The 27,862-nt window shown below is 49.7% G+C and overlaps 2 protein-coding genes across 4 annotated transcripts in view; one reads left to right on the top strand and one right to left on the bottom strand.

Moving 5' to 3' along the window:
* Positions 1-13: 13 nt before the first annotated feature.
* Positions 14-12,880, top strand: ATAD1 (ATPase family AAA domain containing 1). Of its 3 annotated transcripts, none has more exons than XM_079312545.1 (10): positions 79-389; positions 1,873-2,046; positions 3,022-3,120; positions 3,335-3,455; positions 4,899-5,099; positions 5,695-5,801; positions 7,533-7,622; positions 9,108-9,158; positions 10,516-10,652; positions 11,458-12,880. In XM_079312545.1, the coding sequence occupies exons 2-10, from the start codon at positions 1,885-1,887 to the stop codon at positions 11,576-11,578; spliced, it is 1,089 nt and encodes a 362-aa protein (XP_079168671.1). In that variant the 5' UTR covers positions 79-389; positions 1,873-1,884; the 3' UTR covers positions 11,579-12,880. The 3 variants fall into 3 exon arrangements, with proteins under 3 accessions (XP_079168673.1, XP_079168671.1, XP_079168672.1); XM_079312546.1 differs by having other exon boundaries at positions 201-393; positions 1,875-2,046; XM_079312547.1 differs by lacking the exon at positions 1,873-2,046 and having other exon boundaries at positions 14-389.
* A 1,541-nt stretch (positions 12,881-14,421) lies between these two features.
* The window catches only part of PAPSS2 (3'-phosphoadenosine 5'-phosphosulfate synthase 2), a 28,239-nt gene continuing 14,798 nt past the window's right edge, over positions 14,422-27,862 (bottom strand). Inside the window, exons 3-12 of the mRNA XM_079312519.1 lie at positions 26,921-27,156; positions 25,357-25,495; positions 24,965-25,083; positions 24,733-24,846; positions 23,980-24,091; positions 20,678-20,883; positions 19,153-19,288; positions 18,046-18,314; positions 17,372-17,601; positions 14,422-16,553 (exon numbers count right to left, since the gene is read on the bottom strand). Coding sequence (XP_079168645.1) covers positions 16,412-16,553; positions 17,372-17,601; positions 18,046-18,314; positions 19,153-19,288; positions 20,678-20,883; positions 23,980-24,091; positions 24,733-24,846; positions 24,965-25,083; positions 25,357-25,495; positions 26,921-27,156 — 1,703 coding nt within the window. The 3' untranslated portion in view covers positions 14,422-16,411. The remainder of the gene's footprint in view (positions 16,554-17,371; positions 17,602-18,045; positions 18,315-19,152; positions 19,289-20,677; positions 20,884-23,979; positions 24,092-24,732; positions 24,847-24,964; positions 25,084-25,356; positions 25,496-26,920; positions 27,157-27,862) is intronic.

The following is a 27,862-nucleotide window of genomic DNA, read 5'->3' as shown; positions in this document are numbered from 1 at the left end:
GGTAGCCCCGCTGTCCTTACGCGTTGTACGCGGCAGCCGTGGCCCAGGGGGTGCCGGTGGAGCGGCGCTGGGCGCTCCGTTGCGCTGACGCTCGTTCCGGCCGATCCCGGCTCATCCCGGCCCTTCCCAGCCCGGAGCTGCCGCTTCCCGCTGGGCGGAACCTTCGCGCGGGGCGCCGCCGCCCGGAACCTTTGGGCGGAGCAGCGAGCGCCGCACGGACGGAGGAAGCGCCGGACGCGCCGCCGCTGCCGGGCCCTCGCTGCCGCCGCCGGCTTTTGCTCCGCTTCTTCCTCCCGCTCTTTCTCCTCCTCTCCTTCCTCCTCCTCCTCCTCCTCCTCCTCCTCCTCCCGCTGCTCGTCCCGCCCCGCGTCCCGGAGAGCCGCCTCACGGTGAGTGGCCCGGCGGGACAGCGGCAGAGCGGCGCGGCGCGCCTGCCGGGCGGCGGGAAGGTCACGGGCGGCGCGGCCCGGCCCGGCCCGGGGCAGGCGTGGCGGGGCTGCCCGGCCCTCAGGGGGATCCCCGCGCTCGGCCGGGCCCCGGGCAGGCCAGGGATTCCCGGCAGTGCCTCCGTTTGCCCTCGGAGCGGAACAGTAACCAGCGCCGCTGCCGCTTTTGGTTTCCCTTTGGTACGGGGAGAGCGGAGCCGCTGCGGGCCCCAGTGGAGTCCTCGCCTCGGGAAAAGGAACGCTGAGTTCCTACAGGTTTTAGCGCTTCTGCGTTATTAGGACTTTGCTCAGCAAGGTTATGCTTCAATTTCTCTCGTGTCCAAGCTTTTCCTTTCGGTTGGCGCTCAGGGAATGGGTTGCATAAGAAGGAGGTTTCTGCACGGGGCTTTTGGGGAGGTTTTCTCCTTGTTCAGTGACTAGAGAGCCCTTACATTTTAATAAGTCAGGCTGACGGGGACACGCTGAATCCTCGAGCTCTGGTGTACTGAGATCCTTTAGCAGGCATCCAGGGATAATTTGGCTGTGGGTGCTCCAGCCCTGCCCTGGGGAGGGGGATGCAGGGATAATTTGGCTGTAGGTGCTCCAGCACTGCCCTGGCTTCTAGCTTGGTCTGGAGAGTAGCCAGGGAGCTTCAGGAGCTGCCAAAGGAATTGCTGCTGGTTGTGCCCTTGCAGCAGGAAAATGGGGCAGTGCCCAAGGAGTCATTTGGGGATTCCCCAGCAGATCCTCCCCAAAAATCCGATTTTACAAGTCATTTTTCCAGTGTTTTAGCAAAGTTGTTTCTCTGTCCCTTATGTTCCCAAGATTGAGGGTGCTGTTCTCTCTGGGCTTGGCTCATGCAGCAGTCAGGCTTTTCCCTGGATAGCTGTGTGCCACATCCAGCACTTTCAGGTTTCCAGGGATATTAATAACTCCCCATACATCCTGCCAGGTGCAGGCTCTGGCTCTTAACCTCGATTTAATCAAATGTGAGTCGTTGATTGCTCCTTAATGTGGCAGCTGGGTGCCTTTCCCGTAAACTTGCTCTGAGGGAAAAGACCTCTCTGGTTAAATAATGGAGTTCCCTGGCTCCAGGATTCAGCATTCAGGGTCAATAGCAGCTCCAAATGTCAGTCTCGATGGGAATGTGAGCTGTGAGGACAGAATCCCAGGATTCTGTGGAAGGTGCCTTAGATTTCCCCCTGCTGCCAGGGCAGGGACACCTTTCACTATCCCAGCTTGCTCCAATCTGGCCTTGAACACTTCCAGAATCCAAGGGCAGCCACAGCTGTGTCAGGGCCTCCTCACCCTCCCAGGGAGCAATTCCTCCCCATTACCCCATTTATCCCTGCCCCCTTGTCCAAAATCCCAGCCAAACAGCTTTTCCCCCCAGCTCCCAAGCAGCAGGCAGTGTCTGTGAGTGTGATGTCCCTTCCTGTCCCCTCAGAGTGGGAGCAGCATGGTGCATGCCGAGGCGTTCTCGAGGCCCCTCAGCAGGAATGAGGTGGTGGGGCTCATCTTCCGCCTCACCATCTTTGGGGCTGTCACCTACTTCACCATCAAGTGGATGGTGGATGCCATTGACCCCACCAGGAAGCAGAAAGTGGAAGCCCAGAAGCAGGTAGGATTCTGTTCTCTGATTCTGGCAGCTTTGTTGGGCAGCAGTGGTCTTAAATCATCAGTCTCGTGGTTGCTTTTGAAAATCTTGAGCAGAGAGAAGTTAAATCTTAACTTAAAAGAGAACTTGGAAGCTCTGCATTTCTGGCAACTTAGTGGCAGAGACCTCCACCAGCAGTTAAAATGCCTTGGGAAGGGGAGGGAAAAAGCAAAAGGCCTCGTTCCTTATCTTGAACTGGAACAATCTGTGCTCTGGAAAAGCTTTAGGGGCTTTTCACAACCAAAAGTTAAAGGTTTGCTTCAGAAATGTGACAGCTTTCTTTTATTTGGTCTCTGACTGACAAGAATTTTACAGATTTTGAGCAACCCAAATCTGTGTTGGTTTTCCTTCTGTAATGAGCTTTTTAGATGAAAACCAGCTTTCCCAATGGGTTCAGTGCCAGCTGTTATCTAAGAGGCTGTACTGTCCCAAAACCTTGTTGGGCTGGTTGTAATTTTGAGTAGAAAGAGAAATTGACTTGTGCAAGTTGTTGACACAATGAGTTTTCCTTGTAAAATAGGGAAAACCCACTGAGCACATATTAGAAACTGACTGGCTTCTGGGAGTTTAAAAATACATTAATTCTACCTTGACTCATGTGAAAATACACGAATCTCCAAGTGCTGTGAAGGCTCAGGGGGCACACTTTGTGTTTTAAGGTTTGTTTTGGTTGTTTCTTAGGTCATAACAGAGGAGTTGTGGATTTGGGCATGTCAAGGCCCCAGCATTTGCTTGATGGGAACTGAGACATCTGACTTGTTTTTACTCAAGTGACAACAGAGTCATTAGGAAACAGCAGAACCTTCTGCTTAAAACAAGATTTCACCTCTTAGGGAGAATCTTCTCAAACCACAAGCAGCAGTTCTTTTAAAAAGCTGATTTTTCAGCGAAGCATTCAGTTTCTTTCCCTTGATTTTCTTGGTGTTTGGATTCCCCCAGGCTGAAAAACTGATGAAGCAAATAGGAGTGAAGAATGTCAAGCTGACTGAGTATGAGATGAGCATTGCTGCCCACCTGGTGGACCCACTCAGCATGCATGTGAGCAACTTCCCTGCAAAATTCCCCCTTCACTCTGGGCTACATTATTTGCACCTCTGTGGGAATACACAGGAAATATTCCTGTGATCTAAAACTGCATCACTGAGAGCAGAGGGTTTCTCTTTTATTTTCAAGGCACTCCTTTGAAGCTGGTGGGTGTTTTTCCTTGGCAGGATTGATGCTGATCATTCCCAACACTCTTTTTGCCTTGCAGGTCACCTGGAGTGATATTGCAGGTTTAGATGATGTCATCACAGATTTGAAAGACACTGTCATCTTGCCCATCAAGAAGAAATATTTGTTTGAGAATTCCAGGCTCTTACAGCCCCCAAAAGGTAGGAAGGGAATAATGTGATGGATTTATACCTTGGTATTTAAAATATAAAGGTGCAGTTTCTCAGAAAGGGTAGAGGAAGTGGGTTGTTAGGTCAAAGTGCAAACATTAGGACAGATGCCAGGAAAAACCCTCAGATTTTCCCTCTTCTCCTGTTTTGGTGAACAAATTTCATCTTAATAATGAAGCAATAGCTGCACTGTGGTTATTATGGTCCATTTTTGTGCACTAATCACAGAACCATGAAATGATTTGGCTTGGGAGGGACCACTCCTAGAAATTCCCATCATTCAGCAAGATTGATATCCCATATTTCCTCTGGACATCCCTTGATTCTCTCTGGAGCTGGGTTACACAGTCTTAAGGCAGGGGGTGGATTCATTTTCCACAGTAAAAGAGAAGTTAGACTCTGCTTAAATCCCTACAGCCATATTTGTTGTATGTTACAAAAAAAAAAAAAAAAAAATCAGAGTTTAAACCTAAAATGTTGGACAAAACCCCCAAATTTACTGGTTTTTTCCCTGGAACATTGGTTTCTGGATCTGTTAATTACTGCCTGGATCTGTGATCACCTCAGTCCTATGTCCCAAGGGATGGAAAATGCAGCCCTTTGGTAGCTGGTTTACTTTTTCCAGGCTGCTTTCTGTGTAAGTCACAAACTGAAGCTGTCTGGAAAATTACATGAATGCCATGATTTAATAAGCTTGAAGGAAAAAATGATTTTTTTATTTATCTTTTTCCAGCTCAGGCAGCTCCCCAGTTTTATGAGTGGCTTTTGCTGGGAGCTAATAGGAAGTCACTGCTCCAGAGTAATGATGTTTGTGGGCATCACTCACATAAACAGAGAAAAAACTTTAATAATTCCCTGTGTTTTGGGCTCTTTTGACTGAATGTTGTTCTTGAAATTGTTTTCTTTATAACTGAGTTAGAAAAACACTCCTGTGAATTCTTGCACTGTGACAAGTTTAAAAATAATACAAGATGTCATATTTAATTGTGGGTAATTTGTTTAAAATGTCTGTGGCTCTGCTGTGTGATGGATTTTTCCTTTCCTCACTCCTCTGTGCTAAGTTTTTTTAGCAGGACTGAAAGGAGCTGTAAACAAGGCCTGTCAGGTGCTGACAGGGCATAAACAGGGGTTAATTTTCTGCAACCTTTGTAGTCCTGGGATTGGAATGAAGTGGAATCATGGAGTGGTTTGGGTTGGAAGGGACCTTAAAGATGATGTTCCACCCCCTGCCATGGGCAGGGACAATAAACAGTCATCTTTCAAATGTCTCCTCTCAGCTTCACCATTCCTGCCTTTGCTGTAATTTAACAGGGATTATCTTAAAATCTCTGGTTTGATTTGATGGAACAGCATTGGTTTCTTACCTTTTAAGACCTGGATCAAACTCAAGCCTGGACACCCCCAGGCCTGTCCTAACTCTTGTGAATTTTCCAGGAGTTCTTCTCTATGGCCCCCCTGGATGTGGGAAAACCCTGATTGCCAAAGCTACAGCCAAGGAAGCTGGGTGTAGGTTCATCAACCTCCAGCCCTCCACACTGACAGATAAATGGTATGGAGAATCCCAAAAACTGGCTGCTGCTGTCTTCTCCCTGGCCATAAAGCTGCAACCATCCATCATTTTTATTGATGAAATAGGTAAAAATCTATTTTTATTTTATCAGTAGCTATAGCAGAGTGAAACTGAACTGTAGGTTCAATGATGTATGGATCTGCTGTCATCTTTTCTTTAAAAAGAGTGAAGGCTCAGTAAGAGAAATAGAATTCTAAAGGAGTGATGGCACATTGGGAAAAACTATGTGCTTTTTCCTGGTGGCAGTGGAAGAATTCACAAATGAAAGAAGTTTCTACTTATTTTTGGTTCACAAGGAAACCCAGCAAAAAATACACTTCAGTGCTTTTGCTGTCAGGGCACATACTGGGAAGTAAAATATGATTTTAGGAGAACTCTGGAATACTGGTTTCATAAGGCTGAAGTGTAGGAGAGGAGGCTGCTTTCCATGGATTCAGGAATGTGAAAATTTGGGGCACAAGCTGTGGGGAAATCTGCTGTGATGGGTGGTGTCCTTTGAAAGGGGAGCTTAGGAATGGGGGAGAGTGCAGTTTGCTGCTTTCACCCTTGGCAGCAGCTGTTGTCTGTTGGTTAAGGATGCATTTCTGGGGCAGAGGGAGCCAGGTGTGCAGTGCCATGGGGAGCTGGGCTGGCAGTGACCTCTCCCCTCCCTTGGCACAGATTCCTTCCTGCGGAACCGATCGAGCACCGACCACGAGGCCACAGCCATGATGAAAGCCCAGTTCATGAGCCTGTGGGATGGGCTGGACACTGACTACAACTGCCAGGTGAGTCCCCAGGCTGCCATTCCCTCAGCTGGGATATTGTGCCTGGAGCTGCTGGAAGCAGGGGCAGAGTGCACAGAGCAGGGCTTGCCAAAGGCTTCTTCACCTGCCAGTCATTCCCAGCACTTTATGGGAATGAGGGAGGTTGTATCCACAGATGATTTTTCTTCCTGAGAAGATTTGCTCTGTGCTTATTTTGGTTTTAATCAAGAAGTGGCCTTTTTAGATGAGATGGGCTTTAAGGTCCCTCCATCTCAAACCGTCCTGGGATATTAAATAGCTTGAAAGCCTGCATGCCATGATTCTGAACTGTCACCTGGGATGATCATCTTAAATCCCTTTAACAGGATATTTATTTTCTAAGTTGAAAATTTTCAGCTTTTTTAATGTATTTTTCCATAAATGGCTTTTCCTCTTCTCCCAATCTGGTGCTAAATATGCTTTTCAGCTTATTTTTCCCAAAATTAGTAGAAAATAGTGATACATGTGTGTACTGAGGAGGGTTAAAGATTCCCAATAGTAAAAAGCCAGTGGAAACTGATTTAATCTCCCAAGCACCTTTTTTTTTTTTTTTCCCCTCAGTACACTGCCAGTTCCTTGGAGCAAATGAAATTATTCATCCCTTGCAGTGAGACAATTTGGGATCTCTCAAGTTCAGCATCATTTGCCTTTTGTAAGAACAACAAGAATCCCAAATGCTTGGAGGAAATTGTGAGGAAATGTTGAGGTGGATGTGTTGGTTCCACCTGGAAGCCAGGCTCAGCTGTGAGCTAAACCTGCTGAGGGTGGATCTGGAGTGTGGCAGGGACTCGGGGCTGTGAAGGATGTGCCTTTTGGCTGAAAATAATGCCCAGAGAAGCGTGGATCATCCTGAGCGGTGCCTCTAGGTGGCAGGGTGGCTCTGCCGGGCCACCAGCGCTGCTGGCCTTCCTCCTGGAGCTGCTGGGCCTGGCCCCAAGGCAGCAGCAGGGCAGGAAAGCCCCTGGAGCCCAAAGTAATCACCCTGCCGTTTTTCACCCTCCTGGAGCCCAGGTTAATCGCCCTGGCGGTTTTCACCCTCCTGGCTGAGTGTTTGCATTGTACACAGCTTAGAGTAAGAAATAGGGAAACAAGGCTGCTGTGAATGGGGAGTAAATTTGTTCTGGAATTAAGAGCTGAGTGCTCCTGGGAGGTAAACGCTGTCCTGGTGTTGGGCTTGCCTTAGACACCTTTAGCCTACTGCTGACCTGTAGGTCATAGAGTGCTTTTTTTTTTCAAATGTTTAAAATAATAAAGACACCATTTGGGCCTTTACATTTTGCCAGGTGAGCCCATTGCTGTGCTGGTCTGGAAGGTGTTCCTGCCCCTGGAGGGTTTGCAACAATATGAGCATTAAGGTTTTTTCCAACCCAAACCTCCAGCGATTCTTTCTTTAGCACAGCACAAAACCACCACAATTTTAAATACATCTCCTTTTAAATTCCACCAGGAACCAAAAGTGACATCACAAGCAGAAGTTTTAAGTTCCTTCTTAGGGTTTGAATTTTCAAGTTGGGCTGGTGTAGAAATCTCCCCCCAGGTGGTGTTTGTGGCTCCAGGCTCTCTCTAGCTACCCTTGCTGATATCACTGCCAGGAAAGCTTTATGTAACTTTAAACCTGGATGCTGTTAAAGTGGGGGAGCTGCTGCTGCTGGCATTCCCAGCCTGTGGGTGTTTCCCAGCACTGTTTCAGTGCTGCCTGTTGGTGTCACACAGGTGATTGTGATGGGAGCCACCAACCGGCCCCAGGACCTGGACTCTGCCATCATGAGGAGGATGCCCACCCGCTTCCACATCAACCAGCCTGTAAGTGCTGTCTGCCCTGCCCCCCAGCCAGGAAACCCACACCTCTGGGGCTTCTCCCCCAGGAAATGCTGCTTTCTGCTCACCTGGCTTTAGGGGTTTTTGAAGCACGTCCATAACTCAGCTTTTTAAGGTGAAGTTTTGATCTCTCGGGTCTGTGATGTGAAACAACAGCATGAGGTTCTCACCCCTGCTCTTCTCTGGGAATGGAGCTGTTTGGATGCAGCATGCTGGGAAGGGCTGGTTTGTAACTGTGTGCTGCTCAGGCCTTTCCACAGCAGACAGGAAAACCTGGTCTGTTCTGCCTGTGATGGGCTTGGAATGAGACGGGCTTGAAGGACCAAACCATTCCATGATTCTCTGGTTTATGCACCAGTTATTAAGTTCTTGATCAATGAGGTAGCACTCACAAGGGTGTCCTTACTCCAAAAGTTGCTCTTGCCATCCTTTTCCAGGTGTTTCAGTCACCTTTGAATGCCTGGTGATGTCACCAGACATTTTTGTGTCAGTGTTATCAGGAGTTCAGTCATGATTGTCAGAATTCTGGCTACAGAATTCATTATCCATTTTTGCTGAGACTCAGAGGAGTAAAATTCTATTGCAAGAGAGGAGTTGTGTACCCAGGCCTGTGTTGGAACTGTCATGGGAGTGGATCCCTTTGGAAATAACATTTATAGCCTGGGAACTGCTGTGCATCCATACCTGTTCCACACACCTTCTTCATCTCCACGTGTTCCTTGAGTTAGCAGGGGACAAGGATTTGGAATTGACTACTTTGTTGTGTCATTCTATCAAGCCCCATCATTAGAAGGATGAATTATGTGTCCTGGGATATTACAGGGATTGGCTCCCTCTCCCAGGATCAGAGTTACCAGAGGAGGTGTCATTTAGGGAACAGATTTTCCTTACCCCACTGCAGCCCTGCCATGAGCTGACTGCTTCTCTCTTGCTTTGTGATCAACCCAGATTGGCCCTGACTCTTGCTGAAGGTGGAATAATTGATGTGCTGTGGATTGGGAGCAGGCACAGGCAGGAGTGAAAGACTTGCAGATTTTATAACTGAGTTTGAGATGAGAAGGCCCCAAATTACTCATCAAAAATTACCTGCAAAGCAGAGGGAAATGGCAGAAGTGGATTTTGGATCAGAGTAGCAACTGTTCATCTGCCAGATTATCTGTGGGGTAATTTTTCCCCTTTTAATGATGGAAATGGGGTTGGGCAGGCAAAAAACCCTGTCTTTGTTGCCTGTTTGACCTTCCTAAGAAGGATCTGCTCAGCAGATTCTTCAGCAACCTCCTCACACACAGTGTGTGGTTTATCTGGTTTGGAATTTCCCAAGCATTACCTGTGGAACAGAATTTGCCATCAGAGAGATTTCCTCAGAGTGTGTCACATGTCCTGGGTGAGGACACTGAAGGGACTGAAAGCCCTGGGATGTCACAAGTGTTTATTTTTGTCCTCTGGTAACTTCAGTCTCTCCTGTTTCAGGCTCTGAAGCAAAGAGAGGCAATCTTGAAGCTGATTTTGAAGAATGAAAATGTGAGTAGCCTGGCTTCTTTACTGCCACCAGTGCAGAACATGTGGTTTATAATTGCCTGCCTTGCAGTGAGGCTGAGGTGATCTGCCAGGACATTTATTTCTGTGAGAACTTGAGAATCTTTTGTGGGCTTAGGTGTGGCCTCCCATTAGAGCCCTGCAGTTGGCTCCTTTGTGAGCAGGAGCCTTGGCTTGGGTGGTGAATCACCCCCTCTGTCTCCATTTGTTGGTTCTGTAACAAGAGATTTCTCTCTCTAAAGAAGGTGAATCATGTTTAGATCAAGGAAGGAAATTTCAAGCCCTCATGAGGCAGGGAGAAGATGTTGACTCTTTAACTCTTTCTTAGCTCAACTCAAGCAAGGAGGAATGACTTTTTTGGATAGTGCTGCTTTTAATTCATAATTCAAATTTCCTTCAGAGGAGAGGGGAAGGATGATGTGTAAGCACACCTGGAAGTGTCTGTGGCAGGGTAGGGGATCCCTGTCACCAGAGCTTCCTCCCAAATTTAGTCAGCAGCACTAACTGCCTTCAAGTTAATGTTGCAAAGTGTCTCTAGGCTGAGCTCCAGCCTAATAAATATTTTTTATTAGTAAAACCAACTTAAATTTTTTGAAGAGGCCTAAAAATGGCAGCTCAGCAGCATCTGGCAGGGAACCACACCAGTTTTTCAGTGAGATAAAAAACTGATAAAAGACTGTATTGGTTATCCCACAGGAGGAGGAATTGGATCTCTCAAGCTCAGACTCCACATGGCAAGGGGAGTCCTGCTCTCCCATTTCCTTGCCTAACTTAAACCACGGAATAGTTTCCCTCTTGAAAGAAGTCATTGCAGAATTTCACCCTTTTATTAGACTGCCTTGGCTTTAACTTTTTGAAAAGTAAATACTGATACCCATGGTGGAAAAGGAATCAGGAATTCCATAAAAAGATGGGATAAACCTGAGGTCTTGACTGACCCAGGGCACTGAGTTAGACACATTATTTTGTCTCTAAGTGCCCTGGTTTGGGGCTGTGTAAAGCAGGAACAGGTGTCCAGACAGCAGAGCTCTGAGAAACTGATGTGGGCTCCAGCTTTGGCCAGGCAGATCCGTGCAGGAGCGTGGTTACTACAGGGTTTACCAGTGGGGTGGTTGGGGGGATTTTGATGGGGTTTTGGGGGGATTTTGAGCCAATGGCAAGAACATCAGTTTCCTGTAATAGTGTGACTAACTTGGAGGTTCAAAGGGTAAGGGAATAATTGAGCTCCCCAAAAATGTCAAATCTCAGAGCGGGTAGAAACTCCTGGAGGTGACTGTCACTTGTCGTGGTGAGGCAGGCCAGTGGTTTGGGTGTCCATGGCCTGAGCTGGAGTTTCCCACAGGTGGACAGCCAGGTGGATCTGCTGCAGGTGGCCAAGGAGACGGATGGTTTCTCGGGCAGCGACCTGAAGGAGATGTGCCGGGACGCGGCGCTGCTGTGCGTGCGGGAGTACGTCAACAGCGCCTGCCAGGAGGACGTGTACGTGGGGCTGCTGCTCCTGCTGCCCCCTCTCTGGGGCTGGGTGGAGGGCCTGTTTGCATGCTCAATTGTCACTGTGCACAAAACCCCCACCCCCAAACTCCTTCCTGTTACTGCTTTTGCCTCAGCTGGTGGTAGCCTGAGCCACCAAGTGCTGCTAATGCTCTGGTTAGTGCCAGGCTTCAGTGCTGCTGACAGTGCTGGGACATCTCTGGTATTTGTCACACCTGCAGCACTCCTGGGTGCATTGAGGGGCTGGAATGTGTCCAGGGAAGGGAACAGAGCTGGGGAAGGAGCTTCAGCCCCAGCAGAGGCTGAGGGAGCTGGGAAAGGGGCTCAGCCTGGAGCAAAGGAGGCTCAGGGGCACCTTGTGGCTCTGCACAACTCCCTGCCAGGAGGGGACAGCCAGGGGGGGTCGGGCTGTGCTGCCAGGGAACAGGGACAGGACAAGGGGAAACGGCCTCAAGCTGTGCCAGGGGAGGCTCAGCTTGGACATTGGGAGGAATTTCTGCATGGAAAGGGTGCTCAGGCCTTGGCAGGGGCTGCCCAGGGAGGTTTGGAGTGCCCATCCCTGGAGGTGTCCAAGGAAGGGCTGGAGGTGGCACTCAGTGCTCTGGGCTGGGGACAAGGTGGGCACTGGGCACAGCTTGGGCTCCATGGCTTTTCCAGTCTCAGTGGTTCTGTGACTCCAGAGTGATGCTGGATCCATGTCAGAGTGCTGTTTGCAGGGGTGGCTGCTGGCTGTGGGCACAGCTGTCACAGCACAGCCCCTGGGCCCTCACCTGGCTGCTGTGTCTCTTCCCAGGCACGATGAAGATGAGATCCGGCCCGTGCAGCAGCAGGATCTCCACAGGGCCATCGAGAAGATGAGGAAATCCAAGGATGTCTCCATGCAGAACCTGGCCATGGAGATCGTGTTTGATTAAGACAAAAGAGTGTGTTCGCAGTTCCTGATGTGATTTAGTTTGACTTCTGTAATCAGTTAGCAAAACCAGTGTCAGGGGGGTGGCAAAGGGAGTTCTACATTTTTATACAACAACAACCTCTAAGTTATTGCAATTCCAACTGGAAGTGGAAGCACAGATCATGAGTGGAACAATTCAGCCCAGACCAAGAGCGAGTGCCTGTGTGTTGTCCCTAGGGATCCCTTGGAGCCCTCCAGCAGGAGTGGGTGGTCCTGGGGAAGGGGCAGGACCTGGCACGGGCTGTGTGTGTACAGATGGGTGTGTGAGTGCAAGACCTGTACATAGCCACACTTTTTTTTATATATAGACATAATCTGTAGATAACTTGAGTATGGAAAATCTTTTCTACTTCCTGAAGCAAACCAAATCCAAAGCTGCATAGGGGAAAGATTCCTCAATACTCAGTTCACTTCTACCTTTTAGCAGCAAATGCCAGGATAGAAACTGCTCCTAGAACAAAGCAACATTTGAAATGCTACTGATTTTTCTTCCACATGACCACTTGAAATCTGGTGCCATTTAGTCAAGATAGTAAACTATTCTGTAAGAATGTTTGAATACTTTTAATTTTTTTATGAATTCTGCTTTTGAAGGCTTTTTAAATGAAGGCTGATTTTATTTTTGGTTTTCCCTTCCTGTGAGCAGCTAGAGTAGAATCCCACTTGCTCTTCCTTAAAGCCCCACATCCTCTGAGCTCTCTGAAGCCTGAGCTTTCTGAGCTCTGTGCACTGTCCCAAGGACTTGCTTCTCCCTTGGTCTCTGCAAGCCCCACTATGGCACTGTCCCCTGAAGTGCCACATCCCTGAGGCACAGGGGGGACTCTGTGTGATATTTGACTCTGTCCCATGCTCAGATCTGTGAATTTCAAGAGAAGGAAATGGGTTTTGGGCTTATTGATGTGGTTTAGCAATGTGCTGTCCTTGCTGGTACCAGTTCTGGTGAATTCTTGTTCTGTTGTGATAAAGGCCAAGGGTTACAAATGTGAGTGAGTGACAAAAATGTTTTGTTTGGGGTTTTCTTTTGTGAAGTTATTGTCAGATAGTCAAGAACTTGAGGTTTTTTCATATAGTGCTATGAATTGTGTACTAATTGACCCCAAATCTGTAAAGGGAATTAATTGTTCAAAGCCCAGGGGTGGGACGCTGTGTCACAGCTCTGCTGCCTGTGAGGGGAGGGAAACATTGGAGACACAGAATGATGTAAAACCAAATGCACTGCAAAGAAAAATAAAGTGAAAGAAGGAGGGCTGGAGCCCTGCCATGACACGGTGTCAGGGGCTGGTGACAGTGTCCCTCAAGCTCAGCCTGCTCCCTGTTGTCCTGCCCTCTGGAATGCTGGCTGGGTGATGCAGCAGGGCTGAGTTTGTCCCAGTTTAATCTTAGAAGGAAGATGGAGGACAAAAGTAATTGAATAATTGCTTAGACTTCTTCCCTGTATCACAAAGCAATGGGCAATGCACAGTGCTCTAACAAAAGGGTGCAGGAACTTAGGCACAGCAGAACTGGTGGGCCATGGAAATGGGAAAAGTCCGGGAAATGGGATGTTAATCCCACAAGTCACTTTAGTGCCAGGCCTGAGTGCCCAGTGCTGGCTCTGGCTGAGCCTGGGATCCAGGAATGAGTCCAGAGGAGGCTCCAGGATGGTCAGAGGGATGGAGCAGCTCTGCTGGGAGGAAAGGCTGGGAGAGCTGGGATTGTTCACCTGGAGAGGAGAAGCTTCGGGGTGACCAAACTGTGGCCTCCCAGTGCCTGAAGGAGCTCCAGGAAGCATGGAGACAGACTCTGTACAAGGGATGCAGTGCCAGGACACAGGGAATGGCTTCCCAGTGCCAGAGGGCAGGGATGGATGGGATATTGGGAAGGAATTGTTCCTGGGAGGGTGGAGAGGTCCTGAAGCTGTGGCTGTCCCTGGATCCCTGGCAGTGTCCCAGGCCAGGCTGGATGGGGCTTGGAGCACCTGGGATGGTGGAAGGTGTCCCTGCCCATGGCAGGGGGTGGCACTGGATGGGCTTTAAGGTCCCTTCCCACCCAAACCATTCTGGGATTCCATGAGTAACCTCAAAGCTGCCGTTGGTGCTCCTGGAATCCCCGGGAAGGCTGGCATGGGGCCTGTGCCAGGGAAGTTCTCCAGCTGCTCCGTGTGCTCAGGGGCTGCTCTCACCCTGCCGTGCTCCCCGCCCCTCGCCGGTGTTGCACCTGAGAAATGCCAGCCCGGGAAGCTCCTCCCGCACATCTGCCTTTTCCAGGCTGCTCCCTGCTTGGTGAAACCCCAGCGCGGGCAGGTCTTGATTGTCTTTAATTGAGTGTGAAGTGTGTGCTCAGCGGGGTTTCATGTCCCACGGAGGAGCAGAACAGACCCGGGGGCAGCCCCTGGGCACTGCCCGAGCTCTGATCTCCTGCCTGGCTCTCCACAACTCTGGCCCTGGGCACCACTGCCTGGAGCTGCCTTTCCCTGCTGCCCATAACTCCTCAGGGCTGACTGAAGAGCACAAGGAGTTATTTCTGATTGATCCTGGGGGCATTTACTGCAGCTGGAGTGCAATTTCTGCTTCTCCAGGAACTCTTCCATACTTTTCTACTCTTGCTGCTGCTGTGGGAGTCCTTGTCAAAGCACAAACCTTCTGGCAGCTTCCTCGAAATCCCTGGGTTTGGAATGTGGCTTTAATTCCATGGCTCCAGAGGCTTTGTCCAACCCTCTGCCTCTCTGAAGGGGGGAAGAGCCTGATCCCTCTCCCACAGCTCCAGGGACAGCAGAGCACTGCCAAGCCTGAGCAAAATTCCACCCAAAAATCACCAAGTGAGAGCTACTTACACATATAAATATTTATTTGTACTAAAAGTGAGTGTTTCACAGAGTATCGAGATCAGCATATATTAAATCATGAGATGCATCAGTTGAGGTACAAATTCCAGTCTCATGTCTATAATAAATAGATATAAACCCCCCAAGTTCACGTGTTTTAATCAGAAGTAATCAGGACACTACGCTGGTTTAAAATGATAATAAAACATCTGTACTCTGCTGTGACCACCTGGATTGACTGGGGGGGCAGGTTTCAACACTGGGTTATTTCATGATGAGCTGCAACAGTGCTGTTTCACTCCTTAAAAATCCTAAATGGGAATATCCCTTTTGGCTTCCTGCCAGAGGGCCTGGCTGGATGAGGCTGGTGCTGGTGCACTGTCAGCTCCCACAGAGGCTGCAGCGTTTGCCTTGGGGTAAAGCACAGCTTTGCTCCAAATACTTAAAAAATTACTTAAAAAGCACCCAAAAAGCCCTTTTGCAAAGATATTTTCCAGTTACAGATGCTGCGCCCTGGCCACAGCAGAGCAAGTCATAGGTGAGGGTTGGTTTTTTCATCTGGAATGAAAACTGGAGCACAAGGAGAGAAGAACTGATTCCCATCAGGAACACATCCTGACAGGTCCTGGGGCAGCTGCCAGGTGCAAAAATCATGGAGTGAGGCCATTGCTGTAATTACCAAGTGCTTGTTGTTCTCCCCTGGTGACACCCCAGAGCTGGGGAGGCAGGGCAGGACCAGGGAATCTCTGCTGTGGTGTCACTGCTCCATCCCCTCGGAGGCCACTGCAGGAGGAGTCAGCAGAAGAGCCTCAGGCACTCACAGGCAAAGTCCATGTCAGGATGAGGGTGGGGAAGGAGATAAAGTCCAGGGTAACTTCCACAGCCAGAGCTGGGAGCTCAGCACCCCACAGGGCTGGGGGGCCTGAGGGATTTCCTGCCATCCTCTGGCTATCCCCAGCTGCAGACACAGAATAAATCAGTCACCTGTACCCACACAGCCGTGGACCAGGGCAGCAGCTTTAACCTCCTCTCAGCTGGTTCTCCAGACCCACCTTGTGCTGTGTCTTTGTTGTTTTGCCTTTGAGATGGGAGGAGTGTGGGCAGAATCACAGAATCACTGGGTTGGAAGAGACATTCAAGATCATTGAGTCCAACCCGTGCCCCAAGACCTCAACTAAACCATGGCACTGTCTCATCCAGCCTTTTTTTAAACACATCCAGGGATGGGGACTCCACCACCTCCCTGGGCAGACAATTCCAGTACTTTACTATACAGAGAGAAGGGGGATCCCATCCTGCCATGTAGGAGGACAACTGAAAGCACAGTGACAGCATCCCTGACTTTTCCTTGCTGTCCAGAGCTTTCTCAGGGATCTCAGGGCTTTATGGTGCCTCCCAGCACAGGGTGTGAGTGCAGGGATCACCATGGCACAATCTCACAGGCAGTTGATCTTGGAGCAACAGGAATGCTCAGCCTGGGATTTGTTTGACCAAAGAGGTCAAGCAGGAGGAAGGAAGCAGTGAGGAGTTGGCTCAGCCACAAGGAACTGGCGGTGGTCACAGCTGATCTTAAAAAGTCCTTCTTAAAAAAGGGCATTCAAAAGATTCTGCTATTAATTAGCAAAAACTGCCTAAGGCACGATGTGGAAAGGCACTTCTTCATTTCTGCTCCAGGCAGGATTTATCCTGGTCTGAGCCCCCCTCCCTGCACTGGGAGCTGCTGTGTGGCCCTGGCAGCACCACAACGATCCCAGTGGCACATCCTGGCACCAGCTGGGAAGGAAGGGCCTGCTCCCCATCCCTTCCAGCTCCATGGGGACACTCCCAGAAGCTTTATGGGGAGAAGGATCAAGCTCAAAGTATTTCTGATTGGTAATAAACACTCTGACCCAGGCAGGAAAATCCCAGGGTCATGCCAAGTGATCTGTGTCACAGGGAATCAATTGATCATTGCTCACTCTTAATACAGGTATTTCTAGGGAGGAGGAGGAGTTAATTCTTTTTTTCCAGTGACTGGTAGTATGTGGTGAGGACTTTCCAGGCTTTGGGGGCCATGAAGCCATCAGGGGGGTTTTCCCCTTCCCGAGCAAGCTTCCTCATGCGTGTTCCTGAGATGAAGTCAAAATCGTCGTGCCTGAGCAAAACAGAGACAGGTGACATCAGCACAGCTGGCCTGTCACCCCCAGGGTTCCTCATCCCAGAGGAGCTGGACTGTCCCTAACACACTTCCCAGCTTGCCTTTCTGCTGCCTCTCAGCCCCCAGCCTCTGCTGCTTTTCCTCCCTGGTGGCATCTTTAGTTTCATGTGACACCTGGGAGCAGCTCTGGCAGGAAAACACGTGTGGCTTCCCCAGGTTCTCCCCCCATTCCTCTCCTTGGGAGGAATATGGTTTTTCCCTGTACCCTGGAAAGCTGGGAGCCCAAGGCACCCACAAACCCCACAGTTTTGGGGTTTGACTGATAAAATTACATCATCCCACTGGGAGATGCTCCAGCCAAGCCTTTCCTACCCAGATAAAAACTGAGATTTTGGACACCAAGATACTGTCTTTCCACTGGATTCCAGAGGAACACTGGACCTTTCCACATCATCCCTGGACCTTCAGAGGAAAACTGCATCTTCTACAGGAGCACTGCTCCAGCTGAACCACATCTGTCACTGCAGGAGGATGCAGCCACCATTGAATGGGGCTGCTGCCAACACCCTGACTGACTGACAGATGCCAGGTTGTATTCTGACTGTTAGGGTTGGGATTGTTCTTTGTAAACTGCATTTCTATTTCAATTTTTCTAGTAAAGAACTGCTATTCCTAATTCCCATATCTTTGCCTGAGAGCTCCTTAATCTCAAAATTATAATAATAATTTGAAGGGAGGGGATTTACATTCTCCATTTCAAAGAGAAGCTCCTGCCTTTCTTAGCAGCCACCCATCCTCCTAACCAGCACAGTTACCTTTTGGGGTTGTAGAAATCCATGGCTCTTTTGAGCTTGTTGTAGGCAGCCACTCGGAAGGGGATGATCTCCACGGAGGTGAGGCCGGGGGCCATGCCCAGCACCTTCCCGCCGTGCGTGGGCTCGTACAGGTCCTGCTTGGTGTCGGGGTGCGGCATTCCCGCCGGGTCGCGCCCCACGATGTAGAAGTTGGCCCCGGCCACCATGCGGGCACGGCAGTGCCACTGCACCTGCAGGGAGGGACACGGGGACTGAGGGCTGGGGGAAAGGGAGGCCAAAGGAGCCTGTGGGGATCCACAGGAATCGGGCTGGGCCTGAGCTGGAGGCAAACGGAGGTCGCAGTTTGAATTTTCTACGTGCCAAAGTGCACACGGGACGGGAGGTTCAGCATCTGCTCCTTTTATCCCACTGGTTTAGGGACAGCAGGGAAACCCCTAAACAAATGAACATCCCTGCCTGCCAGTAAAAGGTGAAGCTTGTTTCTATCCCTCCTCCCCAGCCCAGGAGAGGATGGGAGCGATGGAGCTGAGCTCTGTGGGGAGACGCTGCAAACCATGCAGGGAGCCAAGAGTGAGGACACGGCTCCATCCCCCTTCCCAGATTTTCCAGAGCTGCACAGGCAGGCTGGGAGCACAACCCCCATGGACAGGCTGAGCAGCAAAGGGCTGTGTTACCTCCGTGGGGCCGGCGTAGAGCATGGGAGAGGGGAAGATGGCCACGATGGTGGACTTGGGGTCCAGGACTTGCTCCTCCAGCACGGCTGCGTGCTGCTTCATGCGCCACTCCAGAGGGACATCATCATCCTTGGTCCAGCCCCCCAGGGGGTGCAGCAGGAGCACAGGGTTCTTGTAGCCCCTCTCCAGGAGCTGGCGCCGCGTGTCCTGCATCAGCAGCGCGTGCCCATTGTGCACCGGGTTGCGCAGCTGGAAGGCGAAGACGGCGTCTGGAAGGGAAGGGTGGGGGGGTCACAGGGCTTATTCCCTCACTCTGAGCTTCCACAGGGCCAGGAGAGAGCTGTGTGCCCTGTCTCAGCCATGAGAGACCTGTGTGTGCTGTCTCCACATGTGTGTCACACACACACACAGCCCAGCCCAGGTTGTTTTCACTGCTCTCCCTTCCTTTGGGGCTGATTTCAGCTGTCAGCTCTCCCACAGTGTTTGTGCACAGCACAGGACGCCTTCACTGATGTCTTGGGTGATCTGTCACCTCCCCAAGCCCAGTGACACCTTGAGGAGGGCCAACGCTCTTTCCCCAAGACATGGGTGGGTGTCTGACCCTTGCCAGCCTGCTGGAACCACGTTGGATGGGGCTTGGAGCAACCTGGGAATGTGGAAGGTGCCCCTGCCCTTGGCAGCGTGTGGAATGGGATGAGTTTTAAGGTCATTCTGACCCAAACCATTCTGGGATTCTATGGGACAGAGAGCTGGGAAAAGACACCTGAACTGTGCCCCAGGAATGAAAGCTGAGAATGTCAGTGCAGAGAGGATCTGACCTGCCAGGGGAACATGAGCAGGATGCTCAGCCCTCAGAGCACTCAGGACACAGCCCATAACTTAGGAGCCCCTGTGGCACTTTTTGGGCTGTGCCCTGAGTCCCCTTTACTGCCCACCCCTGTAAACAGCCCCATTTTGGGAGCAGCCAGAATTGGCTGGAATTGCTGAGAGCTTGGAACAAGTCATGGATCACACCAACGCCCAGGGCACTCATGAAGAGCCCTGTCACTGCTGTCACCCAGGGCACTCATGAAGAGTCCTGTCACTGCTGTCACCCAGGGCACTCACCAGCATTCATTTCCCTGAACTTCTGCTTGAGAGCCAGCGGGGTCAGGCGGTACTGGTCCAGCCCATCATTCCATTTGATCTTCTCCAGGACCTCCAGGTCTCCACCAACCAGCCAGTCTCCACTCTCCATCACCATCTGGGAATTACACACACCTTCAGTGCAAAGGGGATAGCACACTCCTCCCTCTCCCAGTTTCCTTTGGAAAGTGTGAGGCCATGGAGAAGGCTTCCAAAATTGAGTGATAGAACTAAGATCATGGGTGTTTGAATAGAAGTGCGTAATATCACAAGGTGGAAAATTTAGAATTTAAGGTTTTATAATACAGTAATATATAGAAGGCAAGATGGAGCTTTTAGGGCAGAGGTTTCTTTCTTCTTCACCTTCTTCATGATTCTATGTGATACTTTTGTAATGGGATAGCAAATTCCACATTGCAGGTCACGGGTGATTGGTTATTGGGTTAAAAGTAAAAATAATTTAAGTGTCTGTTATTAAATTTAAGTTCAGGCTTAAAAGGCCTTGTAGAGAGAGAGATACATTGACACTTTTAGCTTGTTAGCTAGAAGTGCTGTAGAACTCATTGTAACATAGACAAGAATTAATAAACATCTGAATCTGAACATGAAATAGTATCTCTTGAGCATTCAATAGCGACTACTTTTTCTCAGAAGAGAAAAAAAAAGATAAAATGTGATAAAGCAGCGTCCCTTGTGAGCATCAAACCTTTGATCATGACCTTCAGATTATGAGACACCTTTTACCCCGAGGCTGCACAACTGTCTTGGGTTGCAAAAGAGGATGTGGCCAGAAATGTGGATTCTATCACCATCTGTTGAAGCCGGGTGAGGTAGTGATTCCTTATCTCTGTAGCACATATGATCTGCTCATGGGCCATCTTTAAACCAGCTGGGGCAATCATCTTTACCTTTTCTACAACCCAACCTCCCTCCAGGAAGATATCATCTGCTGCTGGGACATTGAGTCCCAGTGCATGACTGATAAAATTACATCATCCCACTGGGAGATGCTCCAGCCAGGGGAGGAGCCAAGCCTTTCCTACCCAGATAAAAACTGAGATTTTGGACAGCAAGTTATCCATCTTTCCACTGGATTCCAGAGGAAAGCCAGACCTTTCCACATCATCCCTGGACCTTCAGAGGAAAACTGCACCTTCTCCAGGAGCACTGCTCCAGCTGAACCACATCTGGCACTGCAGGAGGATGCAGCCACCATTGAATGGGACTGCTGCCAACACCCTGACTGACTGATGGGTGTCAGCTTGGATTCTGACTCTGGCAGTGTTTTGGGAATGTTCTTTGTAATACTGCATTTCTATTTTAATTTTCCTAGTAAAGAATTGTTATTCCTAATTCCCATATCTTTGCCTGAGAGCCCCTTAATTTCAAAGTTATAACAATTTGGAGGAGGGAGGGGGTTTACATTCTCCATTTCAAAGAGAAGCTTCTGCCTTTATTGGCAGCCACCTGTCCTTCAAACCGGGACAGTTGGATGACCCAGACCCACCTGGATGTGGGGGTGGCGGGGGCAGGTGGTGCCCCAGACGCGGGCACAGCGCTCCTCCTTCCTGTGGGCGAAGAACTCGGGGCGGCGCAGCACGGCCACGCGGCGCCCCTGGAAGCCGAGCGCCAGCGCCGCGCTGCCCTCCAGCCGCTGCTTGTCCTCCGCCGACACCGGCAGCACGATGGGGATGCTCAGGTTCACCACGCCGTCTGCAGGGACATGGGGAGGGGAGCTCAGCGCCCTCCGGCCGCCGCTCAGGATTTTTGGACGGGAAATCCCGCGTGGTGGCTCGCGGGGGAATGGTTGTTGGGTTAAAAGTGAAAATAATTTAAGTGTCCGGTCTTAACTGGACACTTTAGACTTGCAGCCCTCAAAGGGGAAGGGTTGAACACCCTCCTGCATGGACAGGAATTCCAACAAGCTCCAGGAGAGCGGTATACAGAGCTTTTTGTGGAAATTCAGTCCTTGCAGCAGTTTTCTCTGCGCTGCTAATAAATAGTGGCGATAGTGGAATATAAAACCTCCTTATCTAAGGTCTGGAAATGTCTCCAGGACACCTGGAGCATCTCATTAGTTCCTGCACTCTTCCCTTTCCCTGGTTCTTCTTCGTTAGCTGCTTGTGAAAGTGAGAAATTTAGATCTGCTTGCAAAATGCAACCCTGGATAATTGAAAAATGTGCTTGGCAAATGCCTTCTGCGCCAGGAGAAGCACCCCTATGGAGATGGCTCCAGTCTGGTGTTCCCTGGAGCACCCCATTTCCTGCACATCTCCTGGGCTGCCTCTTCCACCACACTCAGTTTTAATTTGGGAGTTTTTTTCTTTTTTTCTCTTTTTTTTTTCTGGCTTTCTCTATACTGCTATTCCTCCTTTACATCACTGCACTGCCCATGTTTAATCTGTCCTCTGTATGTCTGTAAGTGCACACACAGTTTCTAATTTCATAACTGTAATTCCTAAATAGCTTGAAATCATGCTGGTTTTAACTCAAGCCTCCCAATCTCCCACTGAGGTCCTCCCACTTCTCCTTGGATATTCCAGTGTAAATACCAGAGAATCAGTCTCTTTGATGGGTTTCCAGTAACAAACAAATCACTGATTCAATTTGTTCTGATCTGACTGAAATCAGTTTGGACCCTTGAGAGTCTTAATTTGAGGATTTTGACTATGATATAGATTTTTACATTAATTCTTATTAAAATATTTGCATTTACTTTAAATTCACAACTGGGTATCATTCATCTGCCAGTTGGCAATTTTCATGAATAATCATAATTATATTCACGTGGGATCTAATCAATATCAACTTCATACATTTAAATCATGTTAATAGTGATCAGTCAGTGGAGCCAGCACAGGAAAAAAAAGCTGCATTATGAAACCAACAAATGTTGCTGAAACTGGGGATCTTCAGGCTCCATTTCCAAATGCAGGATGGAGAGGTAACAAAAGATCACTCCAGTGCATGTAATTACAAAATTACACAACTGGGATCTTTGTGCAGGCTGGTCCTTAGGACATGGGGTGTGCCAGGCCATGTCATCATGCCTGGATCATAAACAAGCCATGGCTGTAATAATTTCATAATAATTTCAACTTTTTTTTTTTTTTTTTGTAAATCTCAAAAAATTATAGCCAAAAAGAATTTCAGTCGAGGTAATTTGTGCAGAGCCTGAGAACAGTTCCATACATACCAGCTCCCAAGCACTTCTTTCCTGGGAGAACACAAACATAATTAAGATCATTAACACTCAGGGGCACATTACAGAGACTATTTCAAGACTCAAAGCATTTAAAAGTTCCTGGTGGTGTGGCCATGGTCCTCCACAGTGCTACCACAGCCTCACCCTGAGCGTGGTCCAACACCTCCATTGTCACTGTCACTGTCACCTGTCCCAACAGAGTCATGAGTTGCTGGGGCATTGCTGCAGAGCCCACCCCTCTTCCTGGTGGCCCTACACAAAGCACACCACCCACCTGCTGGGGCATCCAGGAGGGATTGACTGCAGAGCATTGGCTTGAACAAGAGCCCCCCAAAAATCAGGGGAGCTGCCCAAACCATCACCCACCCCAGGGCTCTGGGAGGAGCAGGCTCAAGCCTCTCCTTGGCAGTGCCACACCCCAGCCTCAGGACCATCAGATGGAATCCTCTAACACTTCCCAAAGCTTGTCCAGGGTACCTGGGGTTCTCTTTCCCACTCAGATGTCACCCTGAGGGCCTGACCACCCTGATGCTGAGTTTGGAGAGCCCTGTGGAGACAGGGTGCACCAGGGACTGATGCTGCTGCCCTCTGCTACACACACATCTCTCTGGAGAGCTCATCCCCCTGCAAAGCTGCTCTCCTGGCCTTTGTCCCTGCTCCCCAGAGAGCTCTACAAAGCCTGAACATCTGCCCACAGAGCTCAGACAGGTTTGGGGGGGCACCCCAAAAACAGATACACTCTGGGATGAGCCTCCAGCACAAAGTACGGGGCTCTGGAGCAACGTGGCCATCCCAAGGCTCCCTGCAACCTCCCCAGGCACAACAGGCAGCTCAAAGACCACAGAGGAGGCTCTGATAACAGGGACATGTGCTTCTGAATGCTGTTTGCACACTGGGCAGGAGGTGAAAGGCTATGGTGTGTCTGGGAGCAGAGCCCCCACACACACTCCCGCTGTGCAAAGTGAGCAGTCCTGAGCTTTGCCTCTGCTGCACCTGAGCAACAGCAGCAATCATTGCTCTGTGGGACCACAGAATTGTCTGGAAGGTATTCAAGGCTCAAAGGGACTTGCTCACCCAGATCCCTGAGGGCAGAGATCACTGCCAGCTCTACAAACCTCAGCGTGAGCACACCACGTGCAGGTGAAGTCACAGAAACAGCATGCACAGCTGAGAAACGTGGGGTGGAAACATCTGTGCCCCAGCCTCAGCTGTGTATGGTCATCACCTGAGCCCTCTTTGCCTCTTCCAGGGATGAAGCACCTCTAACAGGCTGCTAATGCATAGATAAATCAGATTTACTTCAAGCTACCATGTTGGAGAAGCAGGGAAATAGGGTGAGGGGGCAAAACCAGACTCTGCTCCTATTTCAAAGAAGCAGCTGCCTTCTTCCCACCTCCAGCTCAGCCTGGCAGCCTCCCTGCTTCCTCAGCTTCGGGTTTGCATCTCTATTTACCCTGGTACAGCCAAGCACAAGACACAACAACCCCGGGAAGGCTTGAGCAGCACCCTGAGAGCTGTGAGCCAGGGCTGTGGTGACCTTGGCCACCCTCAGGAGCCCTGGTGTGTGTCACAGGGCAGGACAGGAGGGCTCAGGGGATGCATACCGTTGTGCAGGGTGCCAAAGTGCAGCACTTGCAGGTACTCTGCCTCCCGCATGAATCCCGTCAGAGGAGTGGCCCAGCCTTCGCTCAGCACCTGCACCCACTGCAGATCCAGCTGCAAAACAAGCCCAAAGGGGTCACACTCCTGCCACACCCCTGCCACCATGTCATGATCAGAGGTTGCTTTTCCTTCCCTTCTGCTGAGACAGCATTCTCATTTGGTTTTGCTTCAAATACAGGACATTCATAAGGGGAAAGGGCATGGGGGATGTAGCTCAGGGCTTTTTAAGCCAGATTCACACACTCTCATAGCACAACTTGGAATCCCAGAATGGTTTGGGTTGGAAGGGTCCTTGAAGCTCATCTCATGCCACCCCCTGCCATGGGCAGGGACACCTTCCACTATCCAGGCTGCTCCAAGCCCCATCCAACCTAGCCTTGAACACTGCCAGGGATCCAGGGGCAGCCACAGCTGCTCTGTGTCAGGGGCTCCCAATATCCCATCTAACCCTGGCCTCTGGCAGTTTGAACTTGTGGGGCTGTATGGACATAGCAGAGGAGACTGACACCCTGCAGCACAGGGTGGAGGCATGGCAGAAAATGGCTGAGGGTCAGGATCCCACCTCAGCTTGCCATAAACCACAACCACAAGAGGTCAGGGCCATCAGAGGAGCACAGGCCCCTCTGGAAACATCCTCCTGGAAGCTTCCACCCTTGGAGAAGCTAAATAGTGTCAGAACCTGTGTGTGACAATACCTTAGTGATCTCCACTGCTGGCAGCTTCTCTGCCTCGGCCCGGACACTGCTGAGTTTATCCTCAGGCACAAACAGCTCCAGAACATCCTTGACTGAGCCTTGGGGCACGATGTTCTGGAAGACAGAGACAGGCAGCACTTGTAACAGGCTGCTTTTCACAGCACACCAAAAAGGCAATGTCCCAGTCCAGGGTTCCAAAGCTGCCAGGGACAGTGACAAAGAAGTGACCCACCTGTGCTTGCAGGAGCTCCACGACCTGCTGGATGCACTCAGACACTGAGGCAACGTTTGTTTTCAGCACCAGCTCAGGAGCTTCGGGTTTCTCATACTCTGAGTCAATCCCCGTGAACCCTACGGACAATTAACCCCCAAATTAAATTTATTTAATAGGATAATCAGTGCCTCAGAGCCAAGAACACTGTACAAACAATGGAGGGGGAAGGCATTCAACCATGCTGGGTACAACCAGTGACACGTGTGACAGTAAGATTAGGGGAATAGGATCCTCTTGTGCACTACAAAGGGCCTTTAGACACCCACCCCTGTGTGTGGCACTGCCAGGACAAGGCATCCAAAGCTTTGGAAAGCAAAAATAAGGCAAAATAAGATTGCACTCCTCCATACCTTTGATCTCTCCAGCTCTTGCCTTTTTGTACAGGCCTTTCACATCTCTGCTTTCACAAATATTTAGAGGAGCATCTACAAAGATTTCAAAGAAAGGAAGTCCAGCTGCCTCATGAATTTTCCGTGCGTTTTGGCGATCCTGTTAGAAGAAAGATGGGAAAAATCTGAATTGCAGCAAAAAAAGCTTCCCTGGACTTTGACACAAGTAAATTAATCTCTCTTGTAGATTTATGAAATGTTCACTAGCTCTAATAAGGGTTTTTCATCTCACTTCACTCATTTTCTTTAAAGATACTTTAAAAAAATGGCAAAAATCTACAGCTGATCTGTTTTCATTTTTTCCCATGCAAAACCTCAAGATCTTTTCGTTAGACAGGACAGCAGAATTTTAGATTGTGAATAATTATCTGCCCTATATCAAAACAGTCAGACCTGATGACCTTAGAGGTCTTTGCAAAACTTAGCAATTTCTTGATTCTACAAAAAAAAAAGGAACTTCTTGCACCGGCCTGATAACAGCAGCTATGGAAGCAAAAATCGCAGTCAAATCTCCATCCAGAAGAGCAGGGAGTGCTCTAGGAGAGGCTGCTGCTGCTGTGACTCTTGTCTGCCTCTGAGGGGTTAATGGCAAGGAGATCTTAAACTCCTCTTAGCTATTCTTCAGTTTGCAACAGTGAGTTTATTTATCCAGCGAGGTCACTGCCCTCCAAACACTGATCGTGCACAGTTGTGCGTCCTACAGAGCATCCAATGGTGGGTTTAGGAAACTGTCTTTGATTGCAATACAGGATGTGGCCAGAAATGTGTATTCTATCACCATCTGTTGAGCTGGGTAGGGCAGTGACCCTTACCTCCATGGCACATATCCTCTGCTAATGGGCCATCTTTAAACCAGCTGGGGCAATCATCTTTATCTTTCCACAACCCATCCTCCCTCCAGGAGATATCATCTGCTGCTGGGACATTGAGTCCCACTGCATGACTGATAAAATTACATCATCCCACTGGGAGATGCTCCAGCCAGGTGGAGGAGCCAAGCCTTTTCTACCTAGATAAAATCTGAGATTTTGGACACCAAGGTCTTCTTTCCACTGATTCCACACAAAAACTGGACCCTTTTTCCACACCATCCCTGGATCTTCAGAGAAAAACTGCACCCTTCTACACGAGCACTGCTTCAGCTGAACCACATCTGGCACTGCAGGAGGATGCAGCCACCATTGAATGGGACTGCTGCCAACACCCTGACTGACTGATGGGGTGTCAGCTTGGATTCTGACTCTGTCAGTGTTGGGATTGTTCTTTGTAATACTGTATTTCTATTTTAATTTTCCTAGTAAAGAACTATTACTCCTAATTCCCGTATCTTTGCCTGAGAACCCCTTAATTTCAAAATTATAATAATTTGGAGGGAGGGGGTTTACATTCTCCATTTCAAAGAGAAGCTTCTGCCTTAATTGGCAGACACCTGTCCTCCAAATCAGCACAGAAACCCTCTCTATAAACCGTCATCTGAGAAGTTGAGGAGAGAGCAGGATGAACTTTGGGGTCCTGCAGAGCATACCTTTGTGAAGGGGGAGATGAAGCTGGTGATGCAGACGAGCCCCGCGTCGGCGAAGAGCCGCGCCACCTCGGCGATGCGCCGGATGTTCTCCTCGCGGTCCTGCGCCGAGAAGCCCAGGTTCTTGTTCAGGCCGTGCCGGACGTTGTCACCATCCAGGGAGTAGCACGGGATGCCATGAGCCACCAGGTACTCTTCCAGAGCAAAGCCAATGGTTGTCTTGCCAGCTCCAGAAAGGCCTGGGGAGGCAAGTGTTTTGGGTTGGAATATAGTATGTGGCCAGCAATGTGTATTCTGTCACCATCTGTTGAAGTGGGTGGGGCAGTGACCCTAATCTCCTGGCACATATCCTCTGCTAATGGGCCATCTTTAAACCAGCTGGGGCAATCATCTTTATCTTTTCCACAACCCATCCTCCCTCCAGGAGATATCATCTGCTGCTGGGACATTGAGTCCCACTATATGACTGATAAAATTACATCATCCCACTGGGAGATGCTCCAGCCAGGGGAGGAGCCAAGCCTTTCCCACCTAGATAAAAACTGAGATTTTGGACAACAAGATACTGTCTTTCCATTGGATTCCAGAAGAAAGCCAGACCTTTCCACATCATCCCTGGACCTTCAGAGGAAAACTGCACCCTTCTACACGAGCACTGCTTCAGCTGAACCACATCTGGCACTGCAGGAGGATGCAGCCACCATTGAATGGGACTGCTGCCAACACCCTGACTGACTGATGGGGTGTCAGCTTGGATTCTGACTCTGTCAGTGTTGGGATTGTTCTTTGTAATACTGTATTTCTATTTTAATTTTCCTAGTAAAGAACTGTTATTCCTAATTCCCATATCTTTGCCTGAGAGCCCCTTAATTTCAAAATTATAATAATAATTTGGAGGAAGGGGATTTACATTCTCCATTTCAAAGAGAAGTTTCTGCCTTCATT

The sequence above is a fragment of the Erithacus rubecula genome, assembly GCF_903797595.1.
Source record: "Erithacus rubecula genome assembly, chromosome: 9".
Lineage (NCBI taxonomy): Eukaryota > Metazoa > Chordata > Aves > Passeriformes > Muscicapidae > Erithacus > Erithacus rubecula.
The sequence above is the reverse complement of the archived record's forward strand: the minus strand, read 5'-3'. Positions and strand labels throughout refer to the sequence as shown.